Source organism: Pteropus vampyrus, unplaced genomic scaffold (assembly GCF_000151845.1).
Source record: "Pteropus vampyrus isolate Shadow unplaced genomic scaffold, Pvam_2.0 Scaffold11, whole genome shotgun sequence".
NCBI lineage: Eukaryota > Metazoa > Chordata > Mammalia > Chiroptera > Pteropodidae > Pteropus > Pteropus vampyrus.
The window spans coordinates 935,474-954,538 of record NW_011888792.1 but is presented as its reverse complement, the minus strand read 5'-3'; the positions used below and the strand labels follow the sequence as shown (position 1 = coordinate 954,538).

At 29.9% G+C, this 19,065-nt stretch overlaps 1 protein-coding gene across 9 annotated transcripts in view; it reads right to left on the bottom strand.

The window, feature by feature from the left end:
- The window catches only part of PAPD4 (poly(A) RNA polymerase D4, non-canonical), a 48,636-nt gene that overhangs the window by 4,313 nt on the left and 25,258 nt on the right, over positions 1-19,065 (bottom strand). For 6 of the 9 annotated variants that reach the window (XM_023522910.1, XM_023522906.1, XM_023522914.1 and 3 more), the window contains 5 exons: positions 18,450-18,526; positions 17,949-18,095; positions 13,444-13,487; positions 7,471-7,607; positions 709-800 (listed from right to left, as the gene is read on the bottom strand). In XM_023522910.1, the coding sequence (XP_023378678.1) occupies positions 709-800; positions 7,471-7,607; positions 13,444-13,487; positions 17,949-18,095; positions 18,450-18,526 (497 nt within the window). The remainder of the gene's footprint in view (positions 1-708; positions 801-7,470; positions 7,608-13,443; positions 13,488-17,948; positions 18,096-18,449; positions 18,527-19,065) is intronic. The other 3 variants (XM_023522924.1, XM_011377362.2, XM_011377379.2) reach the window with 1 other exon arrangement.

Here is a 19,065-nt window from a genome sequence, read left to right as displayed (position 1 = left end):
ACACAAGTAACTAAAATAATATACACCCACCATGCAAACCAAACACCAAAGCAGGAGATTTAATTTCATTTTCACAAACTTTTAAGATATGGCATCTAATCCAAGATTAAAATATTCTAAATTTGATGTTTTCCTACAAATGTTGAATCTCTTTATTCTTTTTTATCTCAAGATTTACAAAAGTCATCAACTTGCCACCTGTGAGAACAATTTTGCCTCTAAAGTCAGTTTGCCACCCACCTAAAGAAACAGTCAACTAATACAATTTTAGAGAACAGAATACTTCAGAGCATTTAATTTTTAAAGTAAAATCAATTTCTATTCATAAAAATCTAGCTTGCATCAAGATCAGTATTTTAAATATAAAAGAACTCATTTCAATATAAGAATCATCTCATGTATAATATTTTCTTCTACCTATAAGTCATGAAATTAAATTTCAACCAACTATAAGCATGAGGGATGCATAAAGACTGCTCAAATCTTACCAAATGGCAAAACTAAACGCCTAAATCCATGTTTATTATTTCTTACAACTAAAGAATTTTAAATAATTTTTAAAATTAAATTATAATTTCATAACTAAAAGACACAAACCACTTCAGAACATAAATTTATTACTTTATAATATAAGCTGAAATTATTGAAGTACTTCTCTCAGTACCATGATGATAACTGAAGGTAAAATAACAGTTGTGGCAAAGCTACCTTCTACACAGATGTATTTATTTCTCCATTCAATACCATCAGGCCTGGGAATGGCTTTGGCTTCACGAACTGATATCATTTGACTGTTCCAGCTATAAGAAGAAACACATCAATCGTTTAAACTATTTTCTTAATTTCTCCTTTATTATTTTTATTATATCAGTAGTAAGGCCTACTCCGATTTTGTTAAAGAATACTGAAACTTGCCTCAACCCTGAGCACCACAATTCCATTTCCCCTTCTCTCTTTTTTCTCCATAGCGCTTATATTCTGACAATTTGCTTATTTATTGTTGTTTATGGTATGTCTCCCCAAAGCAGAATGAAAGCTCCAAGATGCTGAATTACTTATGTTTTTTTACTATTCAGCTATGTTTAGTCCAAACTAAGCACTCGATACTTATTTATTGAATAAGTGAAGTAATATCATAAGGTGTAAGTAATCAAAAAAACATGAAAACTATGCTCATTCTTAATTCTCCAATTTGAATTTTTTATTTAAGAGAGAAGTAATCTTGTGTTGTTTCCTGATATTATTAAATAACTTTTGATCATGTACATATCTATTTATAAGATTTAAGAAAAAGTAGAAGTAGATGTTGTTTTAGGAAAATAAAATTAATACCCTATAAAAACATATATAACTATATTTCAGATGTGGCTACTAATAGTGAAGTTTTATTCAAGTAAAATAAGTTTACCAGGATGTCTGAAGGTAAATTGTCCAGTCTTTGGTATATAAAAACCTTAGATTCTGTTTTTTAAATTTCTTTGCAATTATAATAATTTGTACAAGTACTTTTTTTTTTTTTCAAGGAACATTCTAAAATGTATGACTACTCAGCCTGTACACAAAAGAAAAATGAGCTTGGGGAAAGAACAGCTGATACCTTTTTCCAATCATATTTAGCTTTCTCCACCAATTTAGTAAGAAGAGAAAGACCATGGCTGGAACCTTCCAACTCCAACACTTGGCCTACTCTTCCTCTATTTATCAGATAAAGAATCCGTAAGAATATAACCATGGGTCCAGAATGGCCCTTGTTTCTAGAAAACGGATTAATTTATACGTTAAATACTAAAGAAAATGTTGTATCTTATGAAGTTTGACAATTGAAAAAGATGCCAAAACTATGATTTTCTAGTTTTTCTAATTTTTCTTGAGAGTACAGTTTAGAAATTTGCAAAGACAGCTTTAAGTTCTTTTAAAAATACATACCAGAAAGCATGCTTTTAAAAAATAAGTAGTTTGTCAAAGAGAAATCGCATTTTTAATAGTAGATGTTTTAGATCTTTCAAGTACAGCACTATGGATTTGAAAGAGAAAATAAGTACATTGCTCTATTGGTTCAAGTACGTTTCTAAAATTTTCTTTACAAAAACTATATAAAGGGGAGACATATAACCACATGCCTGACCCAAACAAGAATATAGCAGAATTATACTTTGTGCTACTACACTATATTCTATTTCAGACAAATTTCACTAATAAAATGAACTTTTTTCCTGAGACTGCTTGTTCTTAATGTCAAATTACAGTTGAATTTACAGTACAATTAAAATTGGAAACAGTATGTTAAAAAAGGGTAATTAAATTTTTTTCTTTAAGATGAGCTTAGAATATTGAAATACTATGTCCTAAAGTTAAATTACAACTTTCACTTCCTTAAACCAAAGAAATTCTCCTCACCACTAATTTCTATTAAATCCAATCCTGAATTTATATGCAATCTAGTACTTGGTTCTAAACTGGGCCCCAGAAACATATGTGACATACCTATATTTACTTTATCATTCCTAACCACACATCATTTAAGCTTCAACCTTTAATCAACCCAAATAATGCAGTTACTTAAATGACTATATCATCTGAAGTACTTCATAGAGGGGAAAAAAGAATATTTTGAATCACTACCATTTAGACTGACTCAATCTACTGCATTTTCAAAGAACATTTAAATATTTCTAAATTATTAAATAGTTCAAATCATAAAACATGATATATAACTTATACACTACTTTTATTCCTAGAGATGAATTTAAATGTAGAATTCAAATGGTCATTTAGAAATATTTTTCCTAAATATTTTACTTTTTAAAAGATAGGCCCTAAACTAAGGCTTTTATTATACCATATTTCTCTACCATAATTTCCTTGCCATGTGAAAATCAGTTATTGTCACTCATTAATAAAGTGTAAAATAAGATACAATCTATGGAAAAGGGATGTTTCACAAAAGAATAGAACAGATATGGGGCTTAATTTAATCTAAAATAGATTTGATAATATATAATAATCTTTTGAATATAAAATTGAGATTATAGACTATATTAGTAAGATGTTTGCTTCTTTTCTTCAGTAATGATAATGGACTGGTACTCATCTATTAACTCTTTGAGATGACTGATTAAATCGGAAATGTAGTCTTTGGTAATATTACAAAGAAAAATTTAAGTCTAACAAAGTCAAAATTATGGGTCTGATACCATATGGCTGCATATATAGTACAACTAGTCAAATTAAGTGAATGAATATATATAGCTTTGTTTTATTATCAAGGGGTGGGAAGCAAACAAAAAGAAAACTTTGTTAGGGATTTGAAAATTCTTAAGCAGAGAGAAAATATTACTCTAATCCTTTTGTTTTGATTGGCTCTTTTTCTGCCTAATCCTTTAAGTGTTGGTGTCCATCCGGGTCTTGCCTCGTTTTAACTTCTAATGCTAAAGCACCCATCCTAGGCTTCAACACTTTTTTTTTTTTTAAACCAAATCTTTTTCTCCAGCTCTGACCTTTCTATTAAGCCCCAGGCCAATATTTACAACTGACTATTGGAAAATACTACCAGAATATCATACAGGCATTTATCCCTGTGCCTATACTTTCAAGATTAAATTTAATATATTCTGTCCATGGTCAATTATTAAGATTACTTGCCTGTATATCCCCTCGACTCTCTTACACACTCTTGCTGCACTGAACTGAACTTGGCTGAAACACAGCTAAAATTCAATCTTGTCTACTCCAAACCTTTCCCATGCAGCTAAACAGGGCTGAAGGAAAATATGCAACCATGATGACCTATAAATTCATGATCACTTTAACTTCATTACGACTTAGCTCAAAAAGACCTTAAATGCTACTACCTACCAATGTACATATATATACATATTCTGCTTTTTCTTCTTATTAATTAATTGTCTATGTTCCTATTCCACTTGTGCTCTGGATTTGAACTCTTCTTGACTCGAACAAGTATATATACTGTTTAACGATTTACTGTCTTTTTCTGATATCATCAAATTTGCCATCAAGATGGGTTATTTCTCATTTCTAAAAATAAAACCCAAAGCTCGATCCCATTTAATCTTCCAATTTCTACTCCATTTTTCTGCTCCCTTTTACAAGTAAACTGTAGAGTTTATATATACTAACTTATCTGTATCTAATTTTTCTCCTCCTCTCCTCTCTTAAGCCCACACCACTGATGCTTTTTATCACCATTATTCCATAGAAACTGCTCTTGTCAAGGGTCCAGTGGTCTCCATATAGACCAATGCTCCCATGGTCAGCTTTTAGTTCTCATTTTGTATATGACATATCAAAAAATGTGACTTGGATAATCACTCCCTCCTCCATAAAACATTTTTTTTTGCCTTGGATTCCAAGACACTGTATTCTACTGGCTTACTTCCTATCTCAATGAGTCTTTCTTTTTAGGTTAGGTTAGTTCCTTCTCATCCCCAATCTCATTTTTATTTCATCTTTGTATTATAAAATCTTTTAAAGAGAAAAACAAAATCAGCATAAAACTCAAAAACAATTCAAAAGTTAACATTTTGCCACATTTGCTTGTGTCTGAATTGAACCATTTGTTAAGCTGTAGATATCATGAAATTTCGTTTTATTCTTTGGCATATCCTTCTTAAGAATAAGACCATTCTCCTTTATAACACCAACAGCATCTAGAAATGAACAGTAACTCAAACACCTCTCCATACTACAATGTAAGCTCCATGAAGATAAGGATTCATGTCTGTTTTAACTGCTATATCCCCAGTACATAAAAAATAGCTTGGTATACAGTAGAGACTCAATGATTCATTGATTAAATGAGACAAAAGATTAAAAAATTGGACCTTTGTAATTTCTCTTTTTTAAAAATGCATGTGTTTAAGTTGTAGGTATGTATTTTTAATTCAACAGATAGATTAGCAATAATGGCATGTGATTAGGCATAAGAGGATTACAAAATAGGTACCTTTCAAGGTACAGGGACTCCCCAGTAACTATGAGTCTATAAGATATTTAGAACTTAATTTTTTATTTTGTTTGCTAAAATAGAAAAGTATTACATTCTATTTTTTTCTAGATTGCCTGAGCCACCTCATCAATTTTCCCCCTATTTTGTCAGTTCCCTGTTCCCAGGTACAGTTCTAAAAGCCTGGCTTCATTTTGACAATTTTCAGCAGCAGTGTTTAAGAGAAAGCTGTAAGTGAAGTAGATAAGAAAATCCTAGTAATTTTTAAATGGCCATATAAAATTTCTGCAACATTTATACCATGTACTCAAGTATCTTTTAAAAGACACTTAATTCTGTCTTCAAGTACAGAGAACTTTTTAATTGAACATCTCAAAGTTTAGAGGAAATTTTTACAAACATTTCTAACAGCTGCGAGAATTCTTTTGTATAGCACCTAGTTAATTAACATGACTACATTCTTGGCTGTGCTCTCTACAGTCAAATTGCTGAAAATATCTGATATAAAAACAATAATGCGCTTAACAAATGCATTATATGGTGAAAGAGTAAGGGAAGACGACTCCTAAATCATGTATCATAGTGATAACAAAAGTTCAAAACCTCTTTCAAAGCATCCTAGCCAGTATCATTTAGCATAGGAAGCTAGTTTTTGTTAATACTATACTAACACAAACCTGCACATCTACCATCTTGTTTCAGTCCAACAAAGAAAGTGATTTTCAAGGTATGTGTATGCAGACGCTCTAATCCTAAACTATATGTAGCAGATATATATACTTCTCCTATGATCCTTCTCCCTCTATACAAACTTCTCCCAATCCCTAATTTACATAACACAACAGATGATGCCAATACAATCTAACAATTAAGATTGTGGTTTTGTATTCAGGATAAAGTGATACATGAATCTCAGTTCTCTCACTATATAGTGTACTGCCATGGGCACCTTTCAAGTACACAAAGTTCCTAAACTTAACAGGGGGTTATTTTGAGGATTAAATGAAATAGTATATGGGAATAACTCAGCATATTCTAAGGACACTAGGTATATAAATACTCACTAAACAATAGCTATTGCTATTGCAACATTTTAATTCTAGATTAACCTTTACAGTTTATGTGCCATATTTCCTGTAGTCTTAAATCTTTCCTCATCTTCATATTAATGAAGGCTTCTTCCTTTTTATCCATATTGCCTAGATTTATATTTAGGTCCTTTTTAATCTGGATTATTGTTAACTTCATTCTTACTAAAGTAGTTTCCTACAACACTTTTCCAACACCTTTTCTTAACCTAATTCAGGAATTTTTAAGTCATCTAAAGGATCTCTGAATCATGTCCATGATCCTACTTTCTGCTTCAAAATTATTTATTTATAATGAGTATCTGTCAAGTACGCACTATCTGGCACTGGGGTAGGTACTGGAGACACAACTGTAAACTAAACAGGTACAAATAGTAAGGTATAAGCTTTACTTGGAGGAATTTAAATAACACTTCATCTTTCATGCCCTATGTTTTAAATCATTTTATATGGGTCAAGTTTTCTTTGGAGCTACTACATCATAGCAGATAAGGCAATACCAACATTGCAGTAAAAAAATCATATTAGAGTGTTATCTGAAATACTCCACTTACTACCTGTGAGATCTTGGGATAAGTTTCTTCACCTCTCTATACGCCTCACTGGTAAAATGGGTACAATATAATACTATTTCATATGGTTATTATGTAAACTGAATGAGATAATACATATAATCAGTTTAGGACAGTTTTTCCCATGTAATAATAACAGTTTATTACTATTATTATTACTATTCCCTCTCCAAACTTCTTCAAAGTGGTATCCTATGGTCACTGTACTCTAACTTTGTACAACTCCTAAGTCCTCTTTCTCCTTCAAGCTTTTCTAAACTGATCAGAAGAGCTGCAATCTATGAACAAAGATCTCCCATGAGAACTGTCAGTTCTGTCCAGTTTGATTATACTTTAATGTTTCATGCTTAGATACCACCGCAAAAAAATAAAAAAAGGAAAAGGAATATTCTTTGATTTGTATATCACGCTAATACAGCTATTTAATTCAGGTATCAGGTATTACGTAGATCTTTTACCAAGTTTGTCTTAGCTGTGTTTTTTACTACGATGTAAGCCCCCCCTTTACAAGTTCCTAAAAAAGAGATTTCTGAACCATATAGCACCTACATAGGATCAACACAAACATTTATTCAGTCCTACTATGAAAAGAGCCAGCTAAATATAAAATGGGATCACTACTGAAATCAACTAAAACTGGGCTTACTGAACTATAATTTTTTTTATTAGCTAGAAATATAAAATCTATTTGGTTCCTAATCATTAATCATCAAATATTAAGTTTTATAAACTACACATTTCCGGACAATTTTACAGCATTCAGACTGACAAATATAGCTTCTTGACCAATTTGTAACATTTACTTACAAATCAATGAATAAACACAATTTGAGGTTTCACTTACTCAAATTCTGTAGCATAGTATTTAAGAAAGCCCAGTAAGAGGTCCCCAAGATTTGATTCATTCTTTGAGAGGTAAGGAGGAACATTACTTGGAGCTTGATGTACAAGGTGCAGCTGAATAGCAGGACTAAAAGATTCCTGTCACAAAGAAAATGGGAAAAATGTAAAGTCATTTAAAACATACAACTAAAAACTTTATAAATCCTGATCTAAGGCTCTCTGAGGAAGAAAGAAGAAATTTTCTTTATGTTGAAAATGTGGAAATTTGAAGATTTTCTTCCACTAAAGATTTTACTAGTGTTTGGAATAGGCCAGAAAGTATATGAAAAACTAAGATATTCTAATCCTTGACTGAGCAATATCACTCAGTTAACCAAATGGATCCCTTTGGTGGCAAAAGATTTCCTAACTCATAAATAAAACCTTACTTTACATACCAACATTCCATCCCATATAGATTTCTTCACAGAAGTATCTCCTTCTTAATTATTTCTACAAGGAGCAGTTGTACTTTATGAAAGCTATATAAAGCACAAAATAAGAGTTCTAACTGCCACTTAAAATTTCTCTCAAATGCCATAGAAGTAACTTTAATATAAAAACAGTACTTACACCAATTTTAAGATTTTTTAAATTTTGTTTTGTTTTTGTATTTTGTATAGTAGAAAGAAGACAGTCATTCAACATGGACTGAACTTGAAAAGACAAAGAGGGCAAGGAAATAAAGAAACATAGGAAACATACCAGCAAGCAATATTTGGCAAACTTTCACAATATTCATAAAAGAGGATATCATTTGTTTGCAATCCAGGACCAAACAACACAATTCTTAGAAAGAATACTAATGAGTATTTGTTCTTTTCGCCTATGATATGCCATTCATTTTCACAGCTAATTTTTCCTCTACTAGCAGCAAGTTCTGGCTCTAAAATATACTAAATGAACTACAGATATTCTTGAACTAATGCATGTCCATAAGTTAGAAAATAATCTAACATAATTTGCACAGTACCCTCAAGAAGAGTTTTCTATATTCTCCTTTGCCATTAGAGTAGAAATAGATTTAAAAAAAAAGGCAATTGGTTAAGGCCACAGAATGACAACTACACTACTTAAGGTTCCAAACTACAATAGATCGACCTGGGGTTTACTGATACCAATTCAATTAGTAATGTGTAAATAACTCCAATGTTAAAAAATAGAGGATCTCCAAATAACTGAGTTATAACACAGAGAAATAGGGCAGTATACCTATTTAATGTATATCTATCTATTGATGATTCAAAAATCATCAATAAAAAACAAAAGAGTAAGAAAATAAAAATACCTTCCTCTGCCCCATTACCTATAATTCTATGAATAATTTTTAACTACCAAGAAGTGATTCTCTCACAAGAAAAATTCTACTCCAACCACAAATCAGAAAGCAGGCACTCTTGAACTTGGGACTTCCCCTTACACTTCTAACAGATTTAGTACTACAAGTAGCGATCTTAATTGTCTCTAAGACTGGGAGGAGTAGGAAGGAAGCCTCCATTTATAATAAAGAGTAAAAGCAGAAGGAAGAACAGATGTACTGCCTCTACCACCCTTTGTCTCTTACTTGTTATTTGTAAAATTGAATTTGGGACAACATATTTAAAACGGTGAGACTTAAATATTATTTTCTGGCAAATTAAACAAAAAGGTATAATTTAAGTTCAAACGACAAGAAAAAGAAAAGTGAGTCACTATGCTCTGAAAGCTTCTTATTAATTTTGATTTCTATCACGTGGCATAATAAGCATTCAATTTATGAGTTGATGATGAAACAGAACATTTTCTTATGTGAAGTTTAAAACTGTTGAACCACCTTTAAAATTTTTATTTTTTTAAATAATTTTAAAAGATCAGCAATTGTAAGATAAAAACTGAAGTTGTGAGACCTACTCTACTAAAATGCTGAATGACCTTGGATCAATTTGACCATTCTCTTCTTTGCTCCACTGTTCTTTTTCATGGTCATATACAAAAATGGCTATGTCATACATACTGGAGGAGAACTGAAAGCAAAATCAATAATAATAATAATAATAACAATAATGATGGTCCAAAAGAAGCTACAAGTAAACAGGAATTCCATTTAACCTCAAGAAATCTCCATTTTTGGTAACCGATCACATTACAGAAAGATTCTCTGCTCTAAGAAAAATTTCATCAGTTTTTTAAAAAGGGAGCTCCCCCATAATACTTATGCATTTAAGAATAACATAATTCTACTTTGGGTAGAATTTAAGCTAACATATTAGAAAGCACATAAAGAGCCAAAAGGGAAAAAGCAGCCTTAAAATTACAACCTAAATCCATGGAAAGACAATCTAACTAACACAATGTAACAGCTATTTTTTAAAGCTTTTCCAAAGGTTTAGCTTCTTCATCTATAACATAATGAAAATAATAGTACTTATAGGATTGTATAAAGATTGAATGATATAATGCATAGCATCAATAGTATTCCCTAAATTACATTTAGTTTACTCCAGGCATCATTATACTATAACTACATTTATACAATAATGTAGTATAGTTATGTCCTATAACTTTTAATGTATTAATTCAAAGTTAACTCCTTTATTTTTAACTTTAAAAAAAGTTTTTTGCCATTTAAAAAAAGTCTTCTAATAAAGTTTTCACTAAAATTTTTTGTCTTTCCAAAGGTATTATTTTAAAGTCTGTTTTATATAACTAATTAAATCCCTCATCATATTATACACATTTTAAAACTGAATAAAGTTGCTACATGTATGTGTGTAAATATGAATATATGTAAAATTTAATGTATTTCCAATATTTAACTGCACAGAGTAACTCTACATTGTCAGAATTCTGTATTTCACAACTATAAAAAAGAGGGTTATTTTCTTACATCTCTATTTCGTTAGCATAAATAACTTCCTGGAATATGAAGATACCGTTAGGAAAGGAAACAAATATAAGTTATCCTGATAAATCTACCTAGCATAAATCTAGGTAAATCTCATCATAATATGGTTACATTAAAATAAAGATCCTTTCATAAGCTTAATCTGAGTTTAGATATTTAAACTCTCTCAACTTCATTTCTTTAACTCAGTAAAAACTCTTCCCTCTATCACTTATGTTGTTTTAATAAGTCAACAAGAATTAAGCAGTAATAATAATTCTATACTATGATGTAGCTTTTGAAAGATATTTTTCTTTCATCCTTTTCTTTCATAATTTAATATATAACTGAATTGAAATATTATACCAATTTTAAAAATATTTTATCAAATTTTGAGAAAACTATAAAAATTACTAAAAAGGGCATAATATACTGAACATATTTTATTTCTATTCCAAAATTTTTTCTTATTTTTTAAACTGTATTTTAACTATATTAGAGAAGCTCGAAATATAAAAAAACCTTGTCCCCTTGTAAAGTAACAAAGTTTTCTTTGTTAAAGTTTCTTTTTTATTTTTAGACATTCTCAAACTTATTTACACAAGCTGAAATTTTATCATACCTGCTTTCCTTAAAGAAACGTCTATTTATATAGGTATAATCAGATAAACACAAATAAAATGTAATAAGCAACAGAAATTAGATAAAATGGTAAGTGAGTGAATACTACTAGCATTTTGCCTTTCCTCAGTCAGCAAAGTAAATTAAAAAAAATACTACTTTCCGGATCCATAATTTGTGACTACACAGTTTGGATCAATCAAGTAACTTTTTTAAGATTTAGTTTCTTCACGTGAAACAAGGATGATACCTTACAAATTTGTTTAGGATTAAAGATAATGTTGTGTGCTGACATAAAATAGATACTAAAATGATAGTTACTAGAAATAAAACACAAGCCAATTTGCTCGTTCCCTCAAATGGAGCTCTGAGAAAAGCAATCTACTGATCAGCTTACAGGTTTCAGATAAAATAAAAAGTCCTGTTAAGAGTGTGTAGTAAGTCCTTATCCGTGTACTCATCAGTCTTATAGTAAAGATAATCTGCATTAATGACTATGTATTCCCATCTGAATGCAAGTTAAGACATTCCTAAATCTAGTATGTCTTGCTATTAATATTTTTAAAGGCTGGGCTAGTATTAAAGCCTGTTACAGGTATAGAAATAAGATTAGCAAAATAGAATTGGAGAATATAGAGTCAGAGGTAGTATATGGTAAGAGAAGTCAAGACTGTCATGGGAGAAAGCTAGATAATTAGAAAAATGAAACAGAAGAAAAAATGAGGCTCTTCGAACTAGGATATATTAGTAAGAACCTGGGTACCTTATCATAAAAGTAATACCTCTGTTCTCGGCATAGTGCATTAAATTGAGATTTCATCTGCATTTTATTAGTAAAAAGTGTTCCACGACGTACAGGGTTTAAGTGAGATTTCCATAGAAGCATCTATTCAATACACAACAATAGATTCTTTAAAGAATAAGTTTAACTATTAAACTCTTTGTATGCTGAAAAATATATGCACCTCTTTCTACACTGAAATCTAGGTCTTTAAGAAAAAAGAAAAATAAAGTCGAGACAATACAATGAAATAGCAAACACCCCCAGTCATTACGTTTGATCTTTCAGTATGAGCTAAATAAAGAAGTAATGCTTTATGGAGGAAACCATTTAAGAATAAGACCTAAAAGTTCAAGTTACTGTTCTTCCTATATTTTTTAATCCTTCCATTTTTATAATGTTTAAAAGCATAAATACTGATTTCTAGCTATACTGGAAACTCATTATAATAATAACAGAATAACAGAAATTAAAAGGAGTTTTTAAAAGGAGGAAGATAGATACCCAGATTCCAAAAGATTCTTGTTACAACTGGTATCTTCTAACAACCCACCACAATCTGGGAGGGCCCCACAACAGCAAAACTTTATTACAGTGAACCCTTTATTATCTGGCACCTTGCATGTATGTATTGCAATAATAACTAATGTTCAAAAACAAAAACACCAGTTCTTCTCAATTATCAAGAATTAAATTATATTTCATTTAGGTTCCATGTCAAGTATATTTATTACATTTTGTGTGCTACATACAAAATAAATAAGTTCTTTAAATACTGACCACTCAAACTACATATTCTTTTCTTTTGTGATATGACCATTTAGTAAATTTATGAAAGTAGAGGTAAAATTGTATGATTTCAGAAGGTTAGTCAAACATCTTAAACAAATAGCTTAAATAATACCTCCAAATAAAACCAGGTACAAGGATGACTATGGAGGAAAACAGAAATGGTGGGACTATAAAACAAGGAAACAGAAAATTCTGGAAAGAACACAAAAAAGTGGAGAAAAAACAAAAGTATTCATATAGATTGTGAATATGTACATTACCTAGGTTTCTCTAAACTCAAACTGAGTATATACTAAACTTTTTCTAGTCGGTACATTTCATTTCTTGAGTGTTGCCAATTAATTTCAGCAAGATTCTTAATATACACACAAGGAGAGAGTACTAACGTTACCTCTGTTGGTGTATTACTTAATAAGATCAAATGAAAGATGTAATGATTATCCAGTTGTTTAATTTCTTAATTTTCTTCCCTGCTTCCAAAGTATACATGCACTAGGCTGAAAAACTTCTGAGTTAACTAAAGAAATGCTATACACTATATTTAAAAATAGCATGAAGAAAACTGGAATGAGTCCAAATGGGCCTTGACCAAATTAATTTAATTCCCATTAGTGATAATCATAAGCATCATGCAAAAAACTTCACCATTAACAAAAATGACCAGATTGTCTGCCAGTAACAAAATACATATCAGAGTCTTCTAAGTATATGAAACATTTTTAATGTCTTAGTGGCCAATGCCTCAGCCTATATATAAAATGTTATCAATACTTAGAAGATAACTATTACTATTTTTATATTCACATTAATACTACATATAATAGTCTCACATATACTTGTCATAATATGTATTATAATAATTTATAAGAAACACTTACTGGGTAAATTTTTTGGATGGATGGAAGGATGGGTTCAGGTAGGGCTATAAAAAGAAAAAGTTTAAAGCTTCTGTGATTCACATAATTCATTTTATAAAGCAATAATTTGTCAGCTAAGACCCCCAGGTATGAGAATATAAGGGTTTCTACTAAAAGTTAACAGTTTCTATATATTTTGTGAAATTAATTCTGACCCCTAAAAATTTTAATTCAAAATATATCTAATTTGATAATTTACGGTTTGCTAACAAACTATGGATATTTCTATGTAAACCAATGTTCCTTACATGGTTTTAAAATAACAGGCCATCAATAAATAGACACACATCATTTGTCCACATTCAGACACACATGAAATAAGCAAGACAAGGATTGCTCTACAGATACTGAATGGATATTGTAAAGATGTATGTAGCTATTAAAAAAAAAATGTTTTTAAGTACAGTCTAATAATATAGTCCAACGATAGTTCTATCACAACTCTCCCTTTATTACTTAACTTCTTCTAACAATAATACCAAAATTGAAGTAGTTTCTAGAAATTGACCTATTGAAAAAAACTGGAAAACATCTTCAACTTCATTATTTTTAAAAAGAAGGCCTCAGCAAAGTTTAGAAATCTAAAGTCAGATATATATACCAATTCTCTAGAAAATAAAACTTCATACAAAGGAATCGTTATCTTCATATTACTATATTTTTTAATTATCATTCTTCACCATTCAATAGCTTTACCCAAATCGAACCTCACTAAATGCATTACTAACAGTAATTTCACATAATCATGATATAAATGGAGTAACATTAAAGGCAAAGTGCCTAAAAGTCACAATAACGAATGTATAATGTCTTGAGTATGTTAAGATACAATTAATACATTTTCAAGATTTCTTTAAGATTAAAGACCAATTAGAACCACAGGATAAACTATTTAATAATGAGAAATACATTAGAATTAAATGAAGCCAGTAATAATTTTTAATTCACTTTTAAATGACTTCTAGAGTACATTAATGAATATACGATCAATCATTATGACCAACTTACATGTTTTCCAACTATGACTGTAAATGTATAAATTTCTACCACACAGTATTTAAATTTCCCTTCTGTATCATGCTTCATTCTCAAGTTGAAAATTGAAATAAAATAAAATTCCATGATAGTCTGGAATATTCACAGTGTATGACTGAGAGTTCACAGTGTATGACTGGGAATAACAGGGGGAAAAAACTCACTCATTACTTACCAGAATCACTCGTAGAAAATAAGGATACATATTTTTTCCCATATGCATTCAAATGCTTAAAATTCTAGAAGACTCTACAAATAAACTCAAGCCCCATGTACTTTAACTATAAAAGTCTATACTTGTAGGACATTTTTAATGGCTTTCTAATAATTTTTATTATAATAGAAGTCGAATTTTTAGAAATTAGTTTACTTAATTAAAAAACATGAATTCCTTTCCTACTGAATATTCTTAATAAATTAAAATTATAAGGATGAAAAGGTTGTTAGAGAATTTTTTAAGTTTATCTCCTTCTAGAATAATAATAGGAATCCTAAGAGAGAAAACCAAATACTAACCACTGGCTTAGGGTCTTTCAGTAGACAAAGAGTCTTTAGAACTAAGCAATTTAGAAGCTTTGGAGGGCAGGAATATCATTCAGTAAATCGCTGTCTGACAATCTTCAAGATTTAAAAACACTAATCATAACAGAAGCAATTAGTATACTGTAGCAGTTATTTACTAACGCTATCCTGACAGTAACCTCAACAAGTTTACTAGTTTTTCGAATATTTATTTAACTCCAAAGCAACATACATTCCGGAAGAATCTAGCTCTAACATCTATTTTGACTTCAAAATTTTGTACTTCGATCTTTCAAATGTCTCTCTCAAAAGCAACATAAGACAAAAGCTTATTATTGCATGTGATCAATAGGTAACACTTTGAGAATAGATAATCTGTAAGATTTTACTTTGCAGCTCATATGAGAGTTTTCTAGTTAGACCTCGCAAATTTGTACACATACACATTCCATACTGATTCATCAAATATTCAACCAAAAAAAGGAAGATTTTCAACAACACTAAGTAACCATTAATTTAAAAAATGCAAGAACAGTTTAAAATGCCTAAGAGACAGTTCTGTACCTGGTAACATGATAAACATTCCATGAACCTTCGTTCATATTATTAATTCTAACTAATTGATATTTTTGCCTTTATTATTCACTCTTAATCTTAGATTGCCATTAAAATCTTTTCTCAATGGGTTTTCTCCTCATGCTTTCATCAGTCACTATACAAGCATATGAAGTCTATTATTGACTTGTATCCTAAGGAATGCTTACTTTTTTTAACCTTTCTACATATAGAGGACCTGTTTCCTTTCTGTTCATGGCAGAAAAAAATATTAAAGCACTTAAGAAGTTAAACAAAACTTAAAGGTCATCTAATCCAACTATTCCTATTACCAATGAGAATATTATAGCCAATTTTTGACTTGGCCAAATCATAAACACTAGTTCATTATGCCAGAGCTAGAACTGTTTAACATACCTGACAGAATCTCGTACGACAAAAAAAAAAAAAAAAAAAACTAACTATTTATTTCAATCTCTCTAATTTCTTCAACAGAGGAGGAGCTTAAATTAGCCAAAATACAGAGCAGCACATCAACTGTGGGTAGCAAATGTCATTTAACAAAGACCTAGAAATCGTTGATAACAGTGCACTAAATTACAAACCACCTCAATGAATGGGACCACTGTGTCAGGAATAAAATATGTTTAACAAAATCTAAACCAAATTTTACCATGATTTCATTACACTAGTAAAACATTAATGTTTGATTGCATTACATTAGTAAAATACTAATGTTTGAATTTTCAAATTGCTTGCAAAACCACCTTGGGGCATTTGTAATTAAAGTACACTTTTCTAAAGAAGGCAATCAAAATTTAAAATGTAACGTATAAGAATGGAGATATAGGACACAGATGGATGTTCATACATGTTAAATGCTTTAGTCAATCCAATTTTTAAATCACAACTAAAACTAAAAAAAAGAATAGATAGTAGATAATGGCACATGAATGCCTGCTGTATTATTCTTTATATTTTACAGGAATTATTTCTAACCTATTCAAATTTTAATAAACATGAACTGCAATCCGCAAGTGGACGGAATTCATTAAAAAGGCATCAAAACACATGTTTCAGATTGAACTGCAAAACTGGACAAGAGAACGATTAATGATATATAAAACAGTATCTAAAAGAGCCAACATCATGTTTCAAATCCTTTTAGAGGATCGAATCAATCATCAAACTAGCATATACTTAAAACTGGTCACAATAAAAATTTATGTATTATAATTAGCTTGAAACTTTTTAACAGCGAAGAAGATGAACCTTTCTGATGACTGATTCATAAAATTTTGACTCATTTAACTACTTTAATTCTCTCTAACTCAAAAAAAAAAAATCACGATTCCATCATTCAAATAAAAATAAACTCTTATTTAATACATATTATAAAACATCTCCAAATAATATGTGAAGGAAACAAATCCTACTGTCCATATATAACCTGATAAATTTTTGGCACATACCTTTTCAGTATTTGTTATACATATGAATATATATATACAAACTCAAATACAGTTACTATTTTAAAAATAAAATTTGTATCACATTGTATATGACTTAATGTGTTATGAATATTTTCTCATAACATTAAATATTCTAAAAATATGATTTTTAGTGGCTGTATAAATTTCATATCGGGAGTTATTATAATTAATTTAGTCATTCTCCATTCTTAAAAATGTAGATTATTTCTAATCTTTTACTATTTCAAAAACCAGCATGAAAAACAGCCTTATGAATAAACTCACATGTATCTTTGATTATTACCTTAGGATAAATTCCTAGAAATGGAACCATTGAGTCAAAGGATGTGAACATCAATCTTACTATCATTAACCCAGAATATCATTAACCCAGACCAGATCAGACTCTAGACATCCTGGTAGATGGTCTTCTATTACATAAACATCAAGTCTTTCACCAATCTCCATGCCAGCTCACAGGGAATAAAAGCTTCTTTGACCAACAAGAAAATCATTTAATTTCTGTCTCAAGTGGAAAATAAAAAACATGATGAATGGTGCTCGAGCTTATTTTTGTAAACCTTCCAAACATTCATCTGCTTCAAGATAATGGGTCCACTATACAGTGGTGAAAGTTCTTTAAATATAAAATGAATACAGAAAACTGTCAAAAAATAGAAACACAGTAAAACTTCTTTTTAATATTTTCCAGGGAACACATTTCTAAAACAGTTGTTTAAAGCAACAATATAAAAAATATCATCTTATGGACCTTAGAAAGAACTTTTAAAAACAATGCTATCTGAAGGTATGGTCAATATGGAAGACACCATAATCAAGTTCCATTTTAAAAACTGAAAAAAAAAAAACCATAATACTTACTTTGTAAATAGTGCAAAACCATCAATACAAGACTATAGCTGCTTAAAGTACCACGACTGGCATCGTTTATCTCATGGTGACTTGCCCACTTCTTAATCACCAGTACTAATGGACGAACTCGATTTTCAACTGAAAGTAAAATTAAAACTTAAAAATAGTAAGAAGATATTATAGCTTCTTTGAAAGCTTACATCATTTCCCAATTCCATGCCAATAAAAAGAGCACTGCCTACCTGTGCATTAAACAGTGTTCATCACAAATGTGTTTTATTTCTAAAGTACACCTTAGTTACTTTTTAAAAAATTACTCATTATCAAAATTCATTTTATTGACCTATAACTCTGGTAGTATAATTTTAATGTAGCAACATATTATGCATGTAATAAGACATTACACATAAACACAAAGAAATGTCAATGTTTACTACAAACATCTTTTAAAAAATTATGAAGGATAAACACAAAAGCTGATAATTATTTGAAAATAAACAAAAAACTTACGGTATGCATAAGTTCTAAGAAGGAATGTGTTTCTTATTCCAACAATATTGTTTACATTCAAGTCAAATTCCACACAACTATTAAAAAAAAGAAAAAACTTTAGCTCAAGTACAAATTAAACTAACTCCCTTATAGTAAATGAATAAATATCCATCCATCCAATGATATTAAAATAGCATGGGGCCAAAGACCTTAAATTGAAGCACTAAAGAAATAAGAATGAATACATATTCAGTATATTATTTTAAATGATTTAGTGTGTATTTAAAAATATAAAATAGAATTCCCATTGAAAGATCCATAATGTACTAGGGTAAGGCTTCTACCATCCTTAACAAAAGAAATTTAAAAATTTTGTAATCTTTTCCAGATAAACAAAATTATACAACCAAGAAACATTTCTAGGCAACTTATCCCACTAAGTTATATATTCTCAACTAATTAGGAATCATAGCATCATTTGCTTTAATACAATGAGAATAAAAGTCAAAGTACACATGAAAAAATAAAAACTGTGTCTATACATTATATTCCCTCCGAAAAGACTGGTAAATTACATTATGCCAAATTTAGCTACTAATATCTGGGAAAAACTAGAACAGTCAAACACGTAACA